The following is a 24,225-nucleotide window of genomic DNA, read 5'->3' on the forward strand; positions in this document are numbered from 1 at the left end:
AAAGTGTTCTTTTGTGTTTTGCAAATGCTCATTAGCATCATTAAAAATAGAAAAGGAATGTTTTTTTTGTTGTTTTGTTTTTATGTGAATTTTGCTAAACCTCCCACTTTAGTATTAATGTATAATTAATAGCCCACTTTTTCTCTAAAGCCAAACCATTTTTTTTTACATATTAAATTAACCCCCCCCCCCCCTCCTCCTCCTTATCTTCTTTCTTGAATTTTAATTTATCTCCATCACTAACTCATTCTTTTGACCTTTAATAGTGAAGGCTTAAAGGGGGAAGAAAAACAGGAACAAATGATTCGCAAAGGTTACTACATCAAAACTATTAGGCAACTGTATGTCCCTGTAACAGAAAATGTATCTCTTGTGGTTAAAACTCACACATTATTCCTCAGTGGTTGAATTTGGGTTGCTAATTTAGTCCACAATGGCAATTAAGTGTGAAATGTAAAAATTTAAACAGCAAGGCTTTCTCCAAAATCCACAGTGTGCATTGTTAGTGTACAAGGGCTTAAAACAGGAATCTCATACATTTTTACTCAGGAGGGAAAGAAATGGATTTCTCATTAAAGCTCAGACAAAGACATCCATAACGGCTTCATGTAATATCTGTTATGAAGGGCAGTTCAACACCCCAAAGACATATTAAAATCTGGTATTTTCTGCATCCAGTCAGCCATAATCATCTCTAACATCAGTTTCCAAATCTCATTTATACACTATTATGTATTAATATATCCAGAATGTGTCCAAATCATCCCCATGTGATATTCCTCTTTAGCCTCCATGAAGTTATTGTAACATTCTTGATCAAGTATACATTTTTTTTTTTATTGAATAACCACACATATTCTCATTGTTCAATTATAGTGCTGAGCACATAACTTATTCCTCTTTGCTCACACTTGCCTGTCTAAGAAAAGGGAACAAATAATGCTCAATTCATCAGATCAGTTGGAAGGGCCACAGAGAGTACTACGGTATTTTTCATCGTGACTATCAAGCACAACTGCAATTTGCAATTCGAATTTATATCAGTCCTAATGTGCTATGCATGTTCCTCTGGCTTTTTGAGTAAGAGCTTTGCATTGTTTCACAGATTGAAAGCGGCATTAAAATAAACCATTCGAGTGGAACATGAAGGGAATAAAAAAATAAAAGGGCAAAAAACAACCATGGTGATGAAATATGCAATGTTGTTTATTGGGAACAGTTGCTTGAGACGTAGGGAAAACGTGTAGCGATATGGAAGAAATCCATATCAGCTTTTCATTTTTTCTGATGGGCGGAAACCAATGAGGAAATTTAGAATAAAAGAGCGCTAGAAACGGAAGTTGGGGCGCGAGTAAAAAACAAAACACACCTGTAGGTTATTATTGGAGTGGGACACACGCTACCTGAAGCTGAAGGTCGTACTATTCTTTGCTGGAATCTCTGTGCATGCGCTGACTGGGTGCGATCGCCAAAGTGACGGAGAAATTGCTCTACTGCGTCTGCATGGTTCGTTCGCCTGCCTGGTGCAACATAATCCAGCCTGGTTCGTTCGCCTGCCTCAGGTACTAGTGGTGATGTCCATCATCTTTTAACCTCACGCCAAGAGTTTCTAAACTCACGCCAAACTCTCGCCAAGTCTCCAAACTCTTTCTCCGGCCCAGGATTTGCGGCCGCTACACAGACTGCTTCACGCAGCCACCACTACACACACACACATACACGCTCATTGTACACGCACACACCCATACACAAACACTCGTTTGAAGGGTTTTTTTTGTGTGTGTTTTTTTTTCTCTTTCATTTCTTTATTTTGGCTGAAAATTGAACACAAACTGAGTTTGAAAAAAAGAACTGTTTGCCTTAAATATTTTGTTATTTGTCATGTGAGGTAAAGAAAAAAAAACTCTGTGAAAATTTAACTTTGTGTAGTTTATTTTATTTTATTTCTTTGCAAAAATGTTTTCTTAAAATATACATATTTTTGACCAAACCCTTCAATTTCTGACTGTGTGTCATTTAAGCCCTATTCTACATTATTGTGGGTATTTGGAGGAATTTATTTTCGTTTTTTGTGTAACGGTGGTTTGAGTTATCTTCGGGGAAATTGAACTTCATTACATATATATATATTTTTTTTTGTTTACTTGACAAGTTTTACTTGTCTGGCGCCCGAACAATTAAAATTTTATTAAGTCAAATTTGATTTGGGGCAGCCACCGTTACAGAAGTGGCGCCCAAACAGGGACCTGAAACTTGAAACTTGAGACATGAAACTTGAAACTTAAACACTTAAACCTTGATGACTTGAAACTTAAACACTTAAACCTTGACAACTTGAAACTTAAACATTTAAGCACGTAAACCATGACCACTTAAACTGGTCATTTGAGCTTTGAATTTGAGTTTCCCTAAACGATTACTTAAAGGTTGGCTGTCACTGCCTATATTTTTTTGTGTTTGTGAAATTGTGGTGTATATACATACTGAATTGAAACAGTTTTTTTCCTTTACTTAATGGTTTTGTGGGAAGATACTTTTTGTTTGTGAACTTGCACGTTGTTAAATATATAATTGTGTTACCCCTTAGTTGTCTTGCTGCCAAACTGACCCAATTATGTGAAAGTTGTGGAAACACCCATTTGTGTTATTGAAATCTAATTATTGATTTGTGAAGTTAAGTGAATTGAAGTGTGAATTGGTGAATTGGACAATTGGACAGACATTTCACACTGAACTGTTAAGAGTATTCTGCTGCAATTTATTTTTTCAAACATTTATACATTGTTTTTTTTTTCACTCAACTTGCATTTCACTACATTTTTACACTGACTGACTATACATACACTGACAATCAAACATGGCTGCCACTCCTCTGTCTCCATCCACTTTTGTGGAGATGGAACCACCAGCACCAGATGTTGCTACCCCAGTCTGGCCTCCAGCACCCCGTCCTCTACTTTCTTCAACTGGACCTCTTCGTGCTCCTTTCCACTTCACTCCTACTCAAGCCAGCACCACTGACTTCCCAGGAACCCATGTGCGGTTTGCAACTTCACCACTAGCTGGCAGTACTCCTGTTCAACCCTTCACCTGGGAGCAGGAACCGAATGGCGACTCCATGCAGATATGTACATCACCTGGGCCTTCATCTTTATCTTCAGTGGCACAGCAGGGCTTGCCTGGCATCCTGTCAACTCCTGGAAAAGGAATGCATCAACTCACTCAAGTTAAAGGAAACTGGGACACGTTGACACAGCATATGCAAACCCATGAAAAAAACATTGGTGAACTTGCCAAAGAACTTAAAACCATGACTGCACATCACGACAGCCTGATTTCTAACCTTGCTGATAAACTCAAGCAAAACCAACAAGAAATGCTCACCCACATTTCTGAAAGAAGCATGTGAAGGAAGAGACTGATCAACTCACTAAGTCACTTAAAGTCATGATGTCTGATGAACTTCACAAAGCTAAGACTACATATGTGTCTGAAGTACGGTTCATGATTGACCAACTTCAAGTGGAGCTTCAGCAGGACATCAAAACCTACCTGGTAACCCATCAAAAAAATTATGACCAGTTGTCAACAGAACTCACCCAGTGCACCCAAACCACCAACACCCTGTGTGCAACTGTAAAAAGCTTACAAACTGAACTTGAGAAAAGACTCGAAAAGCAAGAGAAACAAATGATTGACCTGCAGACAAGAGATTACTCACCCTTGCCTCTGACCACTGCAGTTTCACCTACATCACCAGTGACACCTCCAATGTTTCCTACTCCTGTTGTAAAGAGTGATCATCTTAAGATTACATTTCCTACTTTTGGGAGACAGTCAGATGACTTGGACCCCTTGCTCTATCTAACTCGATGTCAGGATTTCTTGGCGTTACATCCTCTTACTAATGCTGACATCCTGGCCACTTTCCGCACTGTCCTTTATGGTACTGCCCGGGACTGGTGGGAAGTTGCACGATCCTCAATAACCACGTGGGAAGAGTTTGAAGCTGCTTTCCTCTCTGCTTTCCTCTCAGAGGATTATGAAGACGAGCTGGCTGAAAGGGTAAGGACAAGAACACAGGGAGAAAGAGAGAGCATTAGGGACTTTGCATTTACATACAGAGCTCTCTGCAAAAGGTGGAAGCCCACCTTGACCGACAGTGAGTTGGTGAAAATGATTTTGAAAAATATGAATCCTTACCTTGCAAGCCAGATTCGCAGTCGGGTGAACACAGTCGATGAGCTTGTGAAATTGGGCCAACAGCTGGAAAAAGACTACGAACAACAACTGCAATATGAAAAACGTGTGAGTTCTAAGCAACCCCTATCCATGCCTCAAAGACCTATTCCCAACCGCCCGGCAGAGAAGCCTTTAGTGCAATGCTGGCGATGTAAAGGCCATCACTCACCTGGCAGCTGTCCTCACTTTGTCTCTTCTCAGTCCCAGTCACCTCAGTCCACCAGCCAACACCCTTCCTCCAATAACAAGCGGACAACATTTCCATCTTCTAAAGGTACTGGTCCATCTGGCAATCGCTCTGTGTCTGCCACCTTTCCCCACAATTCATCAACAACTGGTAAGAAACCACCACCTGCTGCAATTGTTCCACAACAATTAGTGATACCACTTTGCATTGGTACCTGGAAGGGAAAAGCCATTGTTGATACTGGGGCTAGCTACACCCTTCTACATGAGAATCTCTGGAAGGAGCTCACTTCACAAAAACTCCATCCATGGACCCAGGGTCCGCTCTACCTAGCAAATGGGGAAGCAGAAATTCCTTTAGGTTGGATAAACATGCCAATCACCCTACATCAAAAAGTATTCACCATACCTGCTGTTGTTCTATCAGCCAAAGCCCTGGCCTATGCAGTCGTATTAGGACTGGACTTCATCTTCTCCAGTGGGCTGCAGATCAATGTGGCAGATCAAAAGTATTCATTTCAGTCCAATCCTAAAGAGTATTATCCTTTCCAGCCAACAAATGCCAGTGTACCAGTTATCAGTTCCCAACATCCAAGGGGAAAGATGGGAAATAAAAATCCCAACAGCCTCTCCTTACTATCTTCTGTTCCTCCTCCTCAACTTAACATGTTTCAACCAGCCTGCCTGGATGAGAAGACACTAATTAACACTGCTGTACAGGATGCCCACTTACCTCCGGAAGGCAAGCAACAGTTACGGCAGATCCTCGAGTCAAACCCTCAAGTTTGTACCCTTCGTCCAGGACGTACTGAAGTTACACAGCATCACATATATACTACCCACCAAGTACCTATAAAACAAAGACCGTACCGCACAACACCTGCCAAACAAGCTGTCATTACAGAGCAACTGGAAGAGATGTTGACTGCCGGCATCGTAGAACCATCACACTCTGGATGGGCCTCACCTGTCGTCTTGGTCCCTAAAAAAGACGGAAGCCTTAGGTTTTGTGTGGACTACAGAAAAGTTAATGCCATTACAGAGAATGATGCTTACCCATTACCCAACATCACTGAGATCTTGGAGTCACTATCTGGAGCGGCCATCTTTTCCACCATTGACCTTAACAGTGGCTACTGGCAGGTAAACATGGATCAAGAAAGTAAACCAAAGACAGCTTTCACAACTTCATCAGGACTGTTTCAGTTTAATGTTATGCCATTTGGGTTAAAAAATGCCCCAGCAACCTTCCAAAGACTAATGGAGAACGTTCTAGGAGAATTGCGTGGAAACATCTGCTTTGTCTACATTGACGACATCATTATTTACTCACCATCTGTAGCCCAGCACTTCTCCGACCTCCAAGCTGTTTTTTATAAACTGCAAATGGCTGGCCTCACCATTAATTTAAAAAAGAGCAAGTTCTGTCTTCAGAAAATAACTTTTCTGGGACATGTTGTCAGCGTCCAAGGCATAGCTGCAGACCCAAGTAAAGTGGAGGCTATACGTGAATACCCTGTGCCCACCAACATCAAGGAGGTCCAGCGCTTCCTGGGGTTAGCCGGGTGGTACCACCGGTTTGTACCAAACTTCTCCAGGATCGCTGAACCCATCAATGCACTGAAAAAAAAAGGATGTTCATTCATCTGGTCACAACAATGTCAACAAGCCTTTGAACATTTAAAATGCTGTCTTACCTCTCCTCCCATTCTTGGCCATCCTGACCTTCAACTGCCTTTTACTGTCTATACGGATGCCAGTAACACTGGTCTGGGTGCTGTGCTGACCCAGCGCAAGGAACAGGGATTGGAACAAGTTATTGCTTATGCCAGCAGAACCCTGAACAAAGCAGAGACCAATTACACAGCCACTGAAAAAGAGTGTTTGGCTGTAATTTGGGCCCTGGAAAAATGGCAGCACTACCTAGAGCACAAACTGTTCACTGTCATCACAGACCACTCAGCGTTACAATGGGTAATGTCTTCCACAAAAACCACGAGTCGCCTCATCCGGTGGGCCTTGCGACTACAGAGATTTGATTTTATCATTGAATATCGCAAAGGAAAACTAAATATGGCACCTGATGCTCTGTCTCGGATTCACACCAGTTGTAACCTGTACACCAACCAACACCAACAGGAGAATGCTGAGTTTCCGATATCTCCAGCCACAATCTGGGAGGAACAGCACAAAGACCCTGTCATCACCAACACACTTAAAGCACTTGCAGAAAATGATTCCTCTTTTAAAGATCAGTATGAGATAGTGGAAGATAAACTCTATCACAAAACTCACCTGCCGAACAATCAAGTTCATTACAGAGTCTACATTCCTACCAGCCTTGTGTCGTCCATTCTACACCACTACCACTCTAATCCCTGGAGCGGTCATGTAGGTATTTATAAGACCTACAAGCGTATCCATGATGTTGCATTCTGGCATGGAATGTGGACTGACATAAAACACCACGTCAAAAAATGTGTCAAATGCCAGACTCTTAAGGGAGAAAATCAGAAACCTGTGGGCAAACTACAGCAAGTCACCACCACCCGTCCCAATGAGATGCTTGGAGTGGACATTATGGGGCCAATGCCACGCAGCACACAGCAAAATGAGTACCTCTTAGTCTTTGTAGATTACTACTCCCGGTGGGTGGAATTTTTCCCCATGCGCAATGCTAAAGCTGAGACTGTTGCGTTACTTCTTCGGAAGGAAATTCTAACCCGTTGGGGGGTGCCAGACTTCATTCTGTCGGATAGAGGTACACAATTTGTGTCATCACTGTTCAGAGAACTCTGTCAAAAGTGGAGTATCAAACCTAAATTGACAACATCATACCATCCACAAACAAATATGACCGAGAGGGTTAACCGTACGCTCAAATGCATGATTTCTGCCTATGTGGACAACAATCACAGAAAATGGGACCAATACTTACCGGAACTCCGTTTCGCTATTAATTCAGCTGTCCAGGAAACGATTGGGATGACCCCTGCAGAGCTTCATTTGGGGAGGAAACTGCAAAGTCCCATGGACAAGGTGTTACATGGCAAGAATCTAACTCCAGACTGCACATCTTACGATACAGTCCACCACCTAACTGAGCTTCAGACCAAGGCCATGGAATGCTGTAAAAAAGCACAAAAGAGACAGCTTCGGAATTATAATAAAAGAAGACGAGATGTCACATACAAGGAAAATGATCGTGTGTGGATGAGAACCTTTCCCCAGTCTAGTGCACAACATCACTTCACTGCAAAATTGGCTCAAAAATGGAAAGGCCCTTACCGTGTTATAAAACAGGTGGGTCCATTGAACTATCGAATAGCGCTAGAGTCCACTGGCGAAGATGTTCGCATAGTGCATGTGTGCAACCTGAAACCATGCTTTCCCACGGCTGAAGAGCTGGAATGCCAGGAGAAGAAAAGGCTCTGCCAGATATTCAATGAATCTTCTGATGAAGAGGAATTCATTGGATTTTAATTATGATTCACATTTCCACAACCATAGGTTGTCTTCTCCAGGGAGGGAGAGTGTAGCGATATGGAAGAAATCCATATCAGCTTTTCATTTTTTCTGATGGGCGGAAACCAATGAGGAAATTTAGAATAAAAGAGCGCTAGAAACGGAAGTTGGGGCGCGAGTAAAAAACAAAACACACCTGTAGGTTATTATTGGAGTGGGACACACGCTACCTGAAGCTGAAGGTCGTACTATTCTTTGCTGGAATCTCTGTGCATGCGCTGACTGGGTGCGATCGCCAAAGTGACGGAGAAATTGCTCTACTGCGTCTGCATGGTTCGTTCGCCTGCCTGGTGCAACATAATCCAGCCTGGTTCGTTCGCCTGCCTCAGGTACTAGTGGTGATGTCCATCATCTTTTAACCTCACGCCAAGAGTTTCTAAACTCACGCCAAACTCTCGCCAAGTCTCCAAACTCTTTCTCCGGCCCAGGATTTGCGGCCGCTACACAGACTGCTTCACGCAGCCACCACCACACACACACACATACACGCTCATTGTACACGCACACACCCATACACAAACACTCGTTTGAAGGGTTTTTTTTTGTGTTTTTTTTTCTCTTTCATTTCTTTATTTTGGCTGAAAATTGAACACAAACTGAGTTTGAAAAAAAGAACTGTTTGCCTTAAATATTTTGTTATTTGTCATGTGAGGTAAAGAAAAAAAAACTCTGTGAAAATTTAACTTTGTGTAGTTTATTTTATTTTATTTCTTTGCAAAAATGTTTTCTTAAAATATACATATTTTTGACCAAACCCTTCAATTTCTGACTGTGTGTCATTTAAGCCCTATTCTACATTATTGTGGGTATTTGGAGGAATTTATTTTCGTTTTTTGTGTAACGGTGGTTTGAGTTATCTTCGGGGAAATTGAACTTCATTACATATATATATATTTTTTTTTGTTTACTTGACAAGTTTTACTTGTCTGGCGCCCGAACAATTTAAATTTTATTAAGTCAAATTTGATTTGGGGCAGCCACCGTTACAAACGTTATTCTGAGAATTTGTTCATTCATACTGGGAAGAGCATGCTAAAAAGGCATCCATATTATTTGAGCTAAAGAGCTTTTCAATAAGATAACTTCAAAGTGGGCTCGGATGAAACTCCGTGCAAATCAAAGTGATTGCTGGGACAATATTGAACCACTATGCACAGGAAGACTCGTGCAGCAGGTTGTCTTGAGGAGTTTGGCACAAATCCATCCTGATTTGAACATTCCACATGCAGAATTATCTGGAGTTCTGGAGTTCAAGCTCCTCTGCTTCCTCCATATGTACCGCAGGGAGTCTGAAACTGTAGAATTTAAATTCTTAGCTCTAGTTATGCATTTTTTTGACATCTTACAGGTGGATTTTATGTGGGACATGGCAAAATGTAGAAACATTACCTGAGATTAAAGAGTTAGTTGACCCAGAAATGAAAATTCTGTCATGATTTAACAGCATGCCGTTCCAAACCAGTATTATTATTATTATTATTCTGTGGTGCTTTTAACCACAAAAGTACGACTGATGATGCATTCTCCTGATGGCACTACAGTCTGTTGTTCTCTGGAAGAAATTAATGGCATTATTGAGCATCCAGTATACCATTAGACCATTATTGAAGTGTCCCCAGGCATTTTGACAAGGCTAAACGTAATGACTCACTATAGAGATCGTCACATATTCCTTTGTATACTGTGTGTTTGTGTGTATACGTGTGTGTGTGTGTGTGTGTGTGCTCTTGTTTTTGTGACATCGGTGGGTATGACACAGGTATTACAAGGAGAGGGTGATTTATGAGGACACAATCCATGTCCCCATTTTTCAAAACGCTTATAAATCTACAGAATAAGTTTTTTTGAGAAAGTAAAAATGCACAAAGTTTCCTGTGAGGGTTAGGGTTAGGTGTAGGGTTGGTGTAGGGTGATAGAATATAAAGTTTCTACAGTGTAAAAAACATTACGCCTATGGGATGAACCCACTTTCCCCAAAAACAAATGCGTGTGTGTGTGTGTGTGTGTGTGTGTGTGTGCGTGCGTGCACCAAGAAAAAGCCAAGAAAGTCTTTTGGGTGATTCCTCCTTTATATTCTATTACATTTGAAATTCTCAGCACATCTTTAATTGCTTCTCATTTGCTTCACCACCACCAACATCGATGTGTTCGTAGGCTAATGTGTCCTGACCTCATGCTTAGTGAAGTTATTAATGAAAAATTAACATTTTTTGATGGCACTGGTTTTTACCATTGAATAAAATAGTTCCTAGTTCTCTTAAAAATTACTCCATATTCATTAAAAATTTGGATTTTATTTGCAAGAGAAAATATACAAATGCCTCTGTCTTCTAGTGATAAGTCTGGTATTTTTTTATAGCTTGTTTTGTTTATTTCTCTAATTGAACAGATTCTAAATTCAAAACGAGTGCAATCATCTAATTGTAGAGAATCGTTGACATTGGCAGGGTTTAAAACAACTTCCAAGGCCAGGGCGTTCATTTAACAGACATTTCGCTTTTTAAAGTGTAGGAGTTGAATTTTAGCATGAATCAAAAATAATCTCTTTTGAATACAAATGCATGTAGGCGGCTGTAATGATCATATTCAGTCATGTATGCTCCTACACAAAGCACAAAATATGATGTTTGATGGTTCATTGAATGGTGATGTCAGTCTGACTGTAAAGTAGACATCTGTAACCCCAGTACAATGAATCTGCTCTTCAGTGCATTGCCTCAAAGCCCAGAGCAGAAGTCAACTCTGAGTAAATGAACAGTGTGATGAGGATATCTGCCCACACAATGACACTAACACTTGTCCTCACAACTACTGATTCTCTTGCTTGGTTTATTACACCTCTTCATTAATTGCTCAAAATTTTCTGTATTTAAACCTCTTTTGTTCACTCTATCAATTTATGTGTGATTTAAATAAGCCATAGTTTTAATGTTAGCAGGTATTAAATGAATGTACAAATGTAATATTCAAGTTCACCCAAAATATTCTGAAAATTTACTCCGCCTCAGACCAACCAAGATGTAGTTTGTTTGTTTTTCAGAACAGATTTGGAGAAATTTAGCATCACATCACATGATTATCAATGGATCCTCTGCAGTGAATGGGTGCCGTCAGAATGAGTGTCCAAACGGCTGATAAAAGTATCGCTATAATCCACAAGTAATCTGCAAGACTCCAGTCCATCAGCATAATTATTTGTAAGAAACAAATCTGTCATCAAGGCAGATTAACTTTGCTTCTGGCCAAAATACAAGTCCATAATAAAAATTTTCCTCCAGTGAAAAGGTCCATCACCTGTTGTCTTCACACATTAATATCCACCGTATTTGTTCAGAACTGTTTTGGACAGTTTTTGCTTGTATAAGCAGTGCTTGATCTGTCCATCCTTTTTTTTCCTGATTCATAGAAAACAAAATTTTTTAACTTGATAAACCTGTGAAAACATGATGGATAGAGGTCTGTACAGTAGTTTAAAAACATCTTAATGATTAATTTATTACAAACATGTCTTTTCACTTCAAAAGATGTTAATTGATTGACTGGAATCATGTGGATTACTAGTGAATTATTGTGATGTTTTATTAGTTTTTTGGACTGACGGCACCCATTCACTGCAGAGGATTGACTGGTGAGCAAGTTATGTAATGGTACCTTTCTCCAAATCTGTTCTGATGAAGAAACAAACTCATCTTGATCTTGGATGGCCGGAGGGTGAGTACATTTTAAACACATTGTCATTACTATTCAGACATATTCATTTAAGGCTATAAAATTATTGTTTAATTTAAATTGTAAAATATTTTAAATATATAAAATACATGAAATCTAAATATCTAAAATTATTAAATCATTCAAAATTAAAGCGTTATACAGTATTAATATTGTAGACATGGCATCCTACTGCCTCATCAAGTAAATAAATAAAATTAAAATAAAAAATTTAATAAAATAATAATTATAAATGTAAAAAATTTGTGAATAGTGAATAAATAAGTAAAAATAATATGTTTTTAAATTGCAAAAGCCCATGTCAGATACTTCATTAGAATAACACAGTTGTGTCTCTCTGTGTTAGTGCTGAAAGTGCTTCTAAATGGCGGTTTCTTTCATATGAAAATATGCAGCAGTGTGGCTGTGTTTAAATGTTAGCAGATGCATCAACCCAGAGGCAACAGGTGACATGACAATGATAAATGCACTGGCCTATTTGCTCATATCTTCTTCTTAATGGCTCCCTCCTTTCCACAATCCCCCACATATCTTTCTCTTTTTCTGTCTCTGCAAGAAATGCTGCAAGTGACAACAGCTGCTGATGGCAGTGTTTAGTTCTTCAATACTTTATAGCTGTGTTCAAGTTGACTATTGACTTTTTTTTATTTAGTGTCACACTGAACACAAAAAGCATTCAATATTTTGTCTTCAGTAGTGATTTCTACTCTAATCTATCATCTCTAAGGTTTCTGTCAGATATATTTTGATAAAAACATACATGAATGTCTTTCAGGCTTCATTCAAAATAATGAAATTCAGCGACATATTTCAGTGATGGTGTCTAGGTGGTCCCTAGATAGGATTGTATGACTAAATAAATAAATAAATAAATCCCCTTAACTATATGTGTTCATCTCACCTTGAAATTAGTTTTTTCAGAGTATAAGTTAATTGAATACATTATCACTTTATACTCTCTATTTAAATTTGTAAGCTCAGTAGAAATAGTTAATGCATTGTGTTTCCAACCAAAGTTTTGATTTCTGAAGCTTTAAATTTTATACGTTAAAATGGTGAACAGACATGTTTTCATTTTTTTTTTCAGTTAGCAATGTTTTACCCTCAAGATATTTCAAACCATGAGATTTTTCTTTACCATCAAACAAACAAAAAAAGATTTATTAAGACTTAAGTTTCAGTTTCACATGGTTTGTTTTATGTTGTATACTACTTTATTTTGTTTTGATGGAAAAGAGCAGCATGGACATTCTGTAAAATTCCTTCTTTTGTGTTTCACAGAAATAGAAGAAAATTCCATAGAGTTTGAAATGACTCTGGGATGATGATATTGATGATGAAATAATTAGTTCCCCCAGTTTTTTTGGATTTTCTTTAAAGTAATTCACTGGCAGATTTCATCTATCAAAATGTGAAGTCTGAGAAGTTTTAGAACGCTTTCAAGCCTGCAAACTTCAGGTTTTCATTGAAGCTGCTTCAATTCTGCACTGTTCCTGCACATTCGTCTAGCACAGATGAATGGAAGTCTTGTTTATGCTATATCTAGAGTGTTTTTTTCTCCAGAGAGCAAGTGATGTCATTATGTCTTGATGTGTTAGAGTGCATCAAGCTCTTGTCACTTATTCTCAAGTTTTCTTTTGATTTTATCCTAGATTATCCCTTCATCTTTCCATGCATCTGCTTTGACCTTATTTGTTTTTTTTTTTGCTTTTCTAACTGACCTTTTCCCTTCTAAGAATCATGAATTTATTTATGTATTTGCTTTTAAATAGAAAGTCAGTGGTGGTGTGTGTTCATGCATTTGCAGTATGATAAATACAATAATGCACCGCTTATCATAGACCCATAATATAGTAGTTATACAGCTGTGTAGAAGCAGAATGTTAATGTCTCCTTGTTTGTGATCTTATTTCCTGTCTTTTTCAGAGTTATATCCATGGCAGCAGTCAAGCACAGTTTGTGGCTGAATCTCACATTATTCTTCTGTTGAGTATCCTTTCACATAAAACCTCTTTCTGCACAATGGACCTGCCACTTTGTTCTGTTAATGAAGTGAACCGTAATAACCCACTAACTTCATACAGATCTGTTTTTGTTCTGGTAACGTTTCAAAATGTAGGATGTGCCACTTTTATCCCAGCCTTTTCAATGCAGCTAAACTTTATTTACTTGTTTGTTTTCGCTTTAAACATGACTGAAAAAAAGTTGGAAAACAATGCTAATCTTAGGTTGACAGGTTTTATTTCTTGAATAAAAATGAAAATAAATAGGATAAATTATTATTTGTTATTTGCATTTAGTGCTTACAAAAACATATGAACACAGAAATATACTGTTATATTGTTAAATATACACATACTATTCAAAATTTGAGTTCAGTAAGATTTATTTATTTAGAAAGAAAAATTGTTCCACAAGGATGCATTAAATTAATAAAAAATGACAGTCAGTAAAGACCTTTGTTACAAATACTGTTTCAGATTAATACAATTCTTTTTTTTTTTAAATAAAATAAATAATCCTGAAAAAATTATGTGCTACTTTTTCCAAATATATTATTATTAGTAGTAGTAGTAGTAGTAGTAATTATTATTATTATTATTTAAAGAATAAATTAAATTTTTAAATATGTTAAAATAGAATATTACTGTTTTTTTTTATTATTATTATTATCAAATGAATACAACTTGGTTTCGCATAAGAGACTTTTTTTAAAAACAATACAAAATCTTACTTAACTTTTACATTTGTTTAGAATATATACATTTTGTCATCTAAAAAGAATATTTTATGTCAACAAGTCAGATAGTAGATGTTTTTGCCATGTCTGTTAGTCTGTGGTTATAAAATCCGTCAAGGTGCTAATGTATGAAATCTTCTTACACGTTTCTGTGTTTATCCTCAGAAACTCTCAAATGCTCTACGCACACTTGCTCACCTGGCCGTGCTGGGTATGTCCTCCCGAGTGTCGCTCTCTGTGTGAACTTCCCCTGTAATTACGTGGGTTTGTTGACTGTGCCTGATGGGTACAGAGTGAGCAGACAGACAGAGACCCTCTGCTACCGTCTGGCTCGGCTGCTGGAGGAGAGGGGAGCTTCTGGCTGCTGGCAGAACAGCTCATGTTTGTCTGTCTTCCTTGCGCTGACACCTAGCTTTCCCCCAAGCTAGAGGAGACCTCCCAGCTGAGTGGAGTGTGCTCAGAGTTGTAGAGTGTCTTGTTTCCATTGTGTTCAGAGTAATTGAATTTCCAGTTGTGCTAAAGCTATGTTGTGTCAGACCGATAAGTAATTTTGCAGGTGCTCTGTAAGCATTGTATCAGGTCCTAGGTGTTTATTCTGCAAACCAGCCACATCCATGCTGCCAGTTCTTTCTTTGACTTCCATCTTAGATGCTGCCATCACCATGGGAATGATCCTTCTGAATGAAGCTGCCACCTCTAAGGGAGATGTGGGAAAACGAAGGAGTAAGTTGGTTATATTTGTATTTCTTTCTCTCATATTAATACTCATGTGAGGGTTTTAACAAAACTCATTTAGTAATGAAACTCAGAATACATGTATGTCTCATTGAAGGAGGGATCATAACCATATTATTGGAACTGGAGTATTTTAGAGACTACTGTAATCAACTTGTAATTTGCCAGATGTAATTAATGTTTATTCCATTTCAAGCATTTTTACACTACTGGGTAAAGGTTAAATAATAAAAAATAATATTTGTACTTTTACAAGTTGAATACCTCAAAGGTGACAGTAAAGGCATTTATAATATTACAAAACATGTCTATTTCAAATGCATTTTCTATTTGTCAAAGAAAAGAAGGCTGCACAAATATATATATATATATATATATATATATATATATATATATATATATATATATATATATATATATATAATATATGCACAAATATATATTAATAACTGAGCACCAATAAAAACTGAGCAACAAATCAGCATATTATAATTATTTCAAAATGATTGTTATATAGATATATTCAGATTTTATTTTTTTTATTTGTTAATTTAATTTATATTAATATATGTGTCTCATTTACACTACCTTGAAAACTTTTTATGCCCATGCATTTATGTTTGCTATTAGATTTTCTCAAAGTCTTCTTATGACTATACGTAATGAGAATATTTTATTAAATTTGTAAAACATATGATACTATAAGCAGAGTGAAGTAATTATCAACATGAAAATGTTTAATGTATAAGTTGTTATTATAATAATTATTCATGTGTGGACTAAGAGATATCAATGTAAATATCAATTTATCAGAATATATTTTTGTTTTTTTACAGTATCACTTTTTCTTTTCTTTTCTTTTTTTTTTGGTCACTTTAAAATTATGGTAAACCTTTACTTCAAGTGTAAAATTAGCAAGACAAAGGAGTTGGCCATTTTATTCCAGAAATAAAAAAACAATTTCCACTCCTCACTTTTCCACCACAGAATATCAGTTGAGATGTGGTAAAAATGACACGGAGAAGGAAATTATTTGTCCACTACTGGACATCAAATTAAACAAACTAGTAAGAGTGTGAACAGTGTTTTTAACCCTCTGGAGTCTAAGGGTATTTTTGGGCCCTTTTGTCATGCCCTGACATTTGTGCTTTTTTCAGTTTCTTATAAATATCTAAATGGGTAAAGTTTAATCTCACTGTAATCAGCACAAACTGGGCTATAATAATATGTGAAATGCATGTATGTACATGATTGTGTTTTTGAGAAAGAAAATATTATGCGTGGTTAGTGAAAAACTAAAAATGTTAAAACGCTTGAATAAGGCAATAAAACACATAAAGAACAATGGTTCCCGGGGTTTTTGAGAACTGGAGCTTGTAGTCTAGAATTTTTCTTTCTAAATGATGTGAAAATCATCTTGTTTACTCACTCACAGAAAACAATATATTGATTTAAATTTTCTAAGACACTTTTTGTTGGTAAAAGTCATATGCGAGTAGGCGTCAACTACCATGAATATCATTGTGATTTACACCTGAGAAGACAAAGACCTGCATAATGAGCCATTCAGTCATCTGTGCCACTGTGAGTGAGGAGTTACAAGAGAGAATGTGAGAACAAAATAAATCTATATAATTTTATGTTTGTAGTTTATTAAGAATATATTTAATTATCCCACAACATAATTTAATATCCACTTGGGGGAGCAGTTAAACAGTTTATTAGAAACAATCAAAGCTGACTTTCAAACAAATTGTTTGGCATGCTTACTCCAGTCACACAATCCTTCAGAAATCCTTTTAACAATCTTATTTTCTACAAAAAAAAAAAAAAGAAAACGTTTGTTGTTATTATTATCATCATTATTATTAATGTTGAAAAGAGCTGAGAATATTTTTCTGGGTTTTTAGGGGGAATAAATGGAAAGAAAAGCATTGTTTTTACATTTGTTACAGTTATCTATTTGTTACATTTATATTATTTACATCAAGCTTTCGAAGGGTATAGTGTTGTATATTGTTATTGAAACTTCATAATGTTTCACTTGATTATACATTTAGTCAGGAATTATAGTTTGGAAAAAGTCTAACTAGTAAAATGTTTACACATTATGTGAAAACTAGTACAAGTATATAAATAAATAAAAAGAGACTTACTCGTGTTTATGATCTCTGCTGAATAAAGTGCTTCATTCTTTTTTTCTGAGGAAATCCATTTCTCAAATCCTCAACCACATCACATCTTTTTGGGGTGAATTATGTGTTATTCCTCTCATCGCGAAGCAAACAGTAAAATGAAAAAAACTTGAACATTCTCGCTGCTTTTTCTTCTGTTATGGGCGTATTCAAGCTGCGCGCTTCAGTTTGAATCTGAATAGCGCGTTCGGCGCGGGGGCGTGGTCACATTAGATATAATGAAGGGAGACATGAAAAACAGACATCGCGTTGTTTTCATATGGATTACTTTATCACAGAATATCTGTTTTCGGCGGCACTTGTTTAGTTTAAAAATAGACATGTCAAGCTTTCTATAGATATCTCTCTCATGTATTTTCGTTGAGTATTCACGGAGTTACAGTTCATTTAAATGACGTGTTTGTAAAAGAAGATCAGCGCAGACAAAGGCTGCAGACAGCGCACCTTGTTTGTTATCTTTATTTTATAAGTGCACAAAGTTTTGTTGTTATTATGTCTGTATCCAAAAAAAAGTAGAGCCTTTACAGATTCGATTGATGTATTGCTCTTATCTGTAGGCTACGATTAAAACTGAAAGTGTAATTTAAGTTCTTTTCGGGGTTATCAGGAGGAAATGACTCAAAACGCGTATCCGCGTTAATCGACTTGATAGTTTGTTTTCTTGAAGTCGATAGGGCTAAAAGTGCACAGTTAAATAAACACCCAGTAAATGGCCTGCCACCCACAACCACAGCTTTAAGTCTTCCAAGGGGAAGGGCCACTCACACAATGTAAAAAATCTAGTTTATTTCTATGGTTCTGTCAAAAAGAGCATTTTAAATATGCTGAAAAAGCATCCGTTAGATGTATGCTTTTCAAAGTCATGGTTTCAGTGTTCTTTAAGAGGCATAAAAGCATCAAAGCAGCATACTTTCCCTTTTTGCATATTGATATTGTGTGTTTTATTGTGTTGTGTTTTCAATTGTGTGTTTGGCTGCTGATAAATGTGAGCATGAGTATGTGTTTTGCATACAGTATGTGCGTGTGTGGCCTGGTATCACCTCCTGCTCGAATCTATGTCCCACTTACAAGTTTTCGTTACATGACTGTTTTTTTTTTCCATCTGTGCTTCTCACATCAAACTCGTTCCCTTTCCCCTTACTGAAGTGCTTCTCAGGGGTTCCCATAAAGACAAGCATCCCTTCCTGACTCTGATAGATGACTAGCTTTCCATGTATTATCACTGCATTAGCTGTGGAGACCACTTAATGTGATGGCCTCCGTCCCACCCTCAAAGAGTCATCCTCAGCTTTGATATGCTAATGGTAAGAATTATGGGTAATATGTAAATGCTGAGTTATGTAAATGATAAGTTATTTTTGGCTTGGTTTCAAGCTCACCACCTTGACAAAACAAGGGGAGTGCTTTTTGTTTCTGATTTTAGACTGCTCAGAAAAAGACGTGAGCTCTTTATGCAATACACTGGGAGACAAATGCTTATAATTACTGTATGTGTGTGTCAGCATAAGTATATAATTGTGGTAATTGCAATTTGTGTTTGTGTGGGTTTTGTGAGGCAGGAGCTTCAGCAGTCATGAATACGTACTTCCATTTAAATGTGGTGCACACATTGTTTTTAACCTTACTTGTGTTATTAACGCCTGCTAAATAGCACTCAAAACACACAGACCCGTTTTATTTGAGCTGGAAATGGATTTAATGCTGATTTAAAATGAATCTGTTTGTTGAGCAGAGTTACCTAATTGAACCCATGCAAATAGTGAATATAATTATATCTTGGCGTGTATTCTTCTTAAAATGATTTAGGATTGCTGGTTAATTTCACTAATTAAAATGAAACAATTTTGGTATGTAATTCCCTTTGAACCTTTTTGGCTATTTGGATTGCATTATTGAATAGTTGTGCATAAGATCATTCTGAATATATATATATATATATATATATATATATGTATATATATATATATATATATATATATATATGTATATATATGTATGTATATATATATATATGTATATATATATATATATATATGTATATATATATATGTATATATATATATGTATGTATATATATATATATATATATATATATATATAAAAGAATTGTATCAAAACCTAGTGAATTATGAGTCAATTTGATTGGCAAACCAAAAATTCACACCCCTAATCTATAGCTGTCTTTGTACTCAAAGGAGGTGAGACATTATGTGATTTTAATGCATTCACCATGTTTAAAGCAGATCTGATGTGGCATTTCATTTATACAGAACCAAAGTCTAAATCCTAAAGTAAGCTCTGGTATTTCCTCCAGGAAATGCAAATCTAGGGTTTCATAGTAAGATGTTTTTATATATAAGATTAAGCTTGATCTAGACAGGTGGATGTTTTAAAATGATTCATATCCTTCATAAAGCTCACATTAGCGGGTGTTTTTGCGACATACACCTTCTTGACATCCTCTCTCCAGAGATTGTGTCTCACATTTTCCCCTACGCCACCCAAATTTGCTGCGGCCATCATCTGCCACACTAGGGCCATGGCTCGGGGGTCAGAGGTCACATTAGTGCAGCAGATAATTAAATCCGTCGTGGCACCTCGTCTCCCCAGCACCGGGCTTTTCCTACACCTGTCACTGTTAATTGACCATTATGCATATATGAATCTACATTATTATAATCTCATCAGTCAGTCTCAGAAACTTTCAGTGTGGCGAGAGGTCATTTTAAAGAGAAAGAGACTGAAGGATGAATAGATTATGTGTAGAGAGAGGGGGGAAAGAGGAGGTTTGCATGCCGATCTTGAAGCGCTTTCCTTGAGGTGTGAGAGGAGGAGGAAGACCCTGCAGCTGAGGCAGATGTTTGCTCTGTAGGCACTGCTGGCTGACCCTCTGTCAACCACTGGAGGTACATGAAACAGGCACACTGATTAATTTATGCGATGGGGTTAAAGTAATAAGTTCTGACTGATGAGATACATGCGTGTGTGTCATACATAGGCATTCATATATATGCTTGTGCTTTTGAGCATGTGTCACAGAGATAAACTTACTCATAAGGAGATGGTGTCTGAATGAATCTGTTCGCTTCTGTCTTGTGTACTTTTTTTAATTTAGGTTTGGGGTCGGCCTTTACTTTATGTCTTGGGTTCTGTTGGAATAAACTGTGGGTTTCAGGGGCAGCAACTAGACAAATAAATCTCCCTAATTTTATTATTTCTATTTTATTTTATCAAGCACATTGCAATACAGCAAAACTAGTACTCACGTTATATTTAAGGACAATTCCTACACTTAAGTGTGTGTGTGTGTGTGTGTGTATTTTCTATCTTTATAATTAACTGCTATGACTATAAAGACTACAGAGAGAGAGAGAGAGACAAAGAAAGATAATTTATAATAGAAATATAAATTATTTATTTAAGTGTCTTTACTTGCACTCTTGAACTATTTATTTCATACTGAAAGTATTAATAAATACAAAACAAACAATTAAATAAAAAGGTACTCCCTAATTTCAACAGTATATATATATATATATATATATATATATATATATATATATATATATATATATATATATATATATATATATGTGTTTTAAATGATTTTGCTGCAAAGCAAATTTTCATGTGGAAATATGAAAACACTGTGTTCTCTAGAATTTTGCCACAGGGGATTGTCTGAACTTTTTTTATTCTATTTTTTTTTAGTACAGGTTTTGCAATTCTATAACTTAAAATCTAAAGTCAATATTTTTACCAATGCATTTTTATTGCAATACAGAAGTATACAAAATCTCCAAATTTACCATTGCTGAAGTCTATTTTAGCTTAAACCTAACTAATTCTTGGTTAGTATCTCCATTTTAATATCCTTGGTAACTTCCAGAACAGACACTGTCAGGGTTTTATTTATTTATTTATTTATTTACACTATGTACAGTAGATGTTTTGATTAATCTTACTATTTATGCCTCTACAAAAGCATTTGCTTATAGAAAATGGTGAGGCTTTGTGACTGGAGATATTTAAGGACAAACAACACTTTGCACTGATGGATCACAAGGCTGACTGCTTGTATGCAGGTCCTTACCTAACAGAAAAAAAATAAAAAACTTGCTATTTGTTTGCACCAGTCATAACACTGTAAAATGCTTGAGTAATGGAACACTGTGAGACTATAATAGATATTGACTTTTTTCCCAACTGGGTTAGAAAAGTCAACCTATATTCAAAAAAATCCTATCCACTGCCTTCCGACAACTACATTTTCTGTTTTTATTTTACTCAGTGTAACGCAGATTGTAAGACGGGAAGAAGGAGGCAGGAACCAGTGGACATTTAAATCAAACTTTAATAACAAAATAAACACAAAACAGCATGACAGCCCCTCGCGGACGACTGCCGCGCACAAACAAAACCAACACAATAAAATAAAATCCAGGCCTGGTCCTTTCTCGTCCTTCACTAGCTCCACGGCTCTCGGCCCCACCCCACTCGTCACATACCCCCATTGCCCCTTGCAGGCCGGGGGCTATTCCCGAGACTGCGCTCTACTGGATGGCCCTCGGTGGACGGCCTGACACTCCTCTACTGCCCGGTGGACAGCGATGGCTCCTCCATGTTCGGGCAGCTGGCAGGAGTCCCCTGTTCCCTGCTCTTCCCCATCATGCCGGATGGCAGCAGGCTCCGGCCCCAGGAGAACGGCGGTGACTCCTCCGCTCCCTCACAGACAGCAGCCGTCCCTCCACATCTCGGGCGGCTGGCCAACACCGAACTCGTCCGTCCCCTGGCAACTCACTCCAGCACACCATCTCGAGCATCCACGATGGCAGACTGCTCTGCCCTGCTCGATGGCAACGCAGATTCACCACAGCAGTGAGGGATCTTCGGCAGCATGTCCCTCCTTCCTCCCGGGTTTCGGCACCAATGTTACGCTATTAAAACCTTCGTAGTCATGGGTAGAAAGAGGTGGGAACCAGCGAACATTTTAATGAAACTTTGATAATTAAATAAACACAAAACAGCGCAACAGCCTCTCACGGATGACTGCCGCGCACAAACAAAACCAAAACACAAAATAAAACCCAGGCCTGGTCCTCGTCTTTCATTATTGTAACTCGTCTTTTATCCTTTCCGGAGCTCCTCCGTGGGACTCGAGACCGGTGAGTGGCGCAGGTGTCGCTCATTTCCAATTACTCCATCGGCCTCGACTCTCGGCACCACCCAAAATTATCACTGAAAGAGCTTCTATAATTAAACATATATTCTAGGCAAAATAAAATTTAGGTTTGTAATTGCAGAAATAATTGTTGTTTCCAAGTAGCTCCTCAATCTATCATTGGTCAGATAATCAGATAACCCCGCCCAAAACTCTCACCATTGGTTCAAACAGCAGATAGCAATTATTCACTAGAAGTCTGTGGCAGACAGTGGTTCCTATATACGTAGACTTTTAAGTGCATTTCTGTCAATAACTTACTGTTTACAACAATTTTTTTTTTTTCATGCTACAGATGCTGTCTCTAAAATTTAACTCGGAATATTCTTTAACATGCATTCATAAAGAACGTTAATACATTTGAGACACACTGTTCAGAAGGGAATAGTCCATTATACAGCATTAAACACATTTGTAAAGAAAGCAGATGGAGTTTCTTATTAGGCTCATCATCATAGAAATTATATTTAATGCATAGCCAAAGGCAAACTATTGTATGCTATGCCATTAGGGAGAAAATAAAACACTCACTAGTAAAAACAAGTGCAAAAGCTAGTGAAGAGTGACAATCTCAATGTTTTGCAACACTACAGTTATGAATTGTTAGTCTAAGAGGCAAATGTGTATTAAAAGAATAAAAACAAGGTAAAAGGTTGTGCTTTGAAACTGTTCACAACAGGAGGCCAGTGGATTTGCAGCACATAAGTGGTCCAGATGTTTGGTATGTGTTAAAGCTGCAATGTCATAAACTGCATGTTATGATGATAAATAAGGATCATATACCTCAACAACTAAAACTCAGTGTACACGTGTAAATTGTATTTTTCATGGAGCATTCATTTAAACCAGTGGTCACCAGCCTTTTTAAACCCAAGTTCATTGACCTTGGCCTTTATGAAAGACAAGTTCTGCCTATTGAAGAATTTTTAGATAATGACACTCCAGATTAGACTTCCAATATGAGGCCTTTTATTTAGTATTTTAATTAGTGCTGCACATTTCATCCAAAAATGTACGTTATATCACCATTCATTCACCCTTATTTCACTCCAAACCTGTGTGTCTTTCTTCTGTGGAACCTTTTAGATATTTTGGGGTCTAAAAACCAACATTGGTTCCCACTGACTTTCATCGTATGGCCAAAAGAAAAAAAAACAATTTTATTTTTAGGGTGATTTATTCCTATAATATAATTTTGGATCTTTTTTTTTTTTTTACTTCTAAAACATTATGTACATTTGCACAGGCTGCAAAATAAACCTCTAAAATGTGACTTAAAATGTTAATTGCTACTATGCAGAATAAGAATACTTGCACAGTGAGTGGTTGATCAAACCCAGCGGTCGTCATGGAAACACACTGACTCGAAGCATTTAAAATAGAAAAGATGCTAAATGAAGATTGTCAGAGTAAGCGACACTTTAGTTTCTAACCCCACTTCCCCCCACCAAAACATTTACGGCAATCTGCTCCATGCAGTTGTAGGAAAGTCGGGCAAATGTGATTGCACCAGTGCACCATTATTCCGCAACGTCACATTAGTTACCCTGCGACACAGACGAACCTGAAAATAAATGTTTAGCAGCTTTTAAATGTCACATCTCAGTTAGTCATGTTCGTCTTTTTCGTACAGTGCAGAGTCCTTTTGCGGC

At 37.3% G+C, this 24,225-nt stretch overlaps 1 protein-coding gene across 1 annotated transcript in view; it reads left to right on the top strand.

Moving 5' to 3' along the window:
- Positions 1-24,225, top strand: part of LOC132143511 (tumor suppressor candidate 3) — a 96,770-nt gene that overhangs the window by 60,290 nt on the left and 12,255 nt on the right. The window contains exons 7-8 of the mRNA XM_059553780.1: positions 13,609-13,672; positions 15,071-15,145. Of these exons, the coding sequence (XP_059409763.1) occupies positions 13,609-13,672; positions 15,071-15,145 (139 nt within the window). The remainder of the gene's footprint in view (positions 1-13,608; positions 13,673-15,070; positions 15,146-24,225) is intronic.

This window comes from Carassius carassius, chromosome 7, assembly GCF_963082965.1.
Source record: "Carassius carassius chromosome 7, fCarCar2.1, whole genome shotgun sequence".
In the NCBI taxonomy this organism is placed as follows: Eukaryota; Metazoa; Chordata; class Actinopteri; order Cypriniformes; family Cyprinidae; genus Carassius; species Carassius carassius.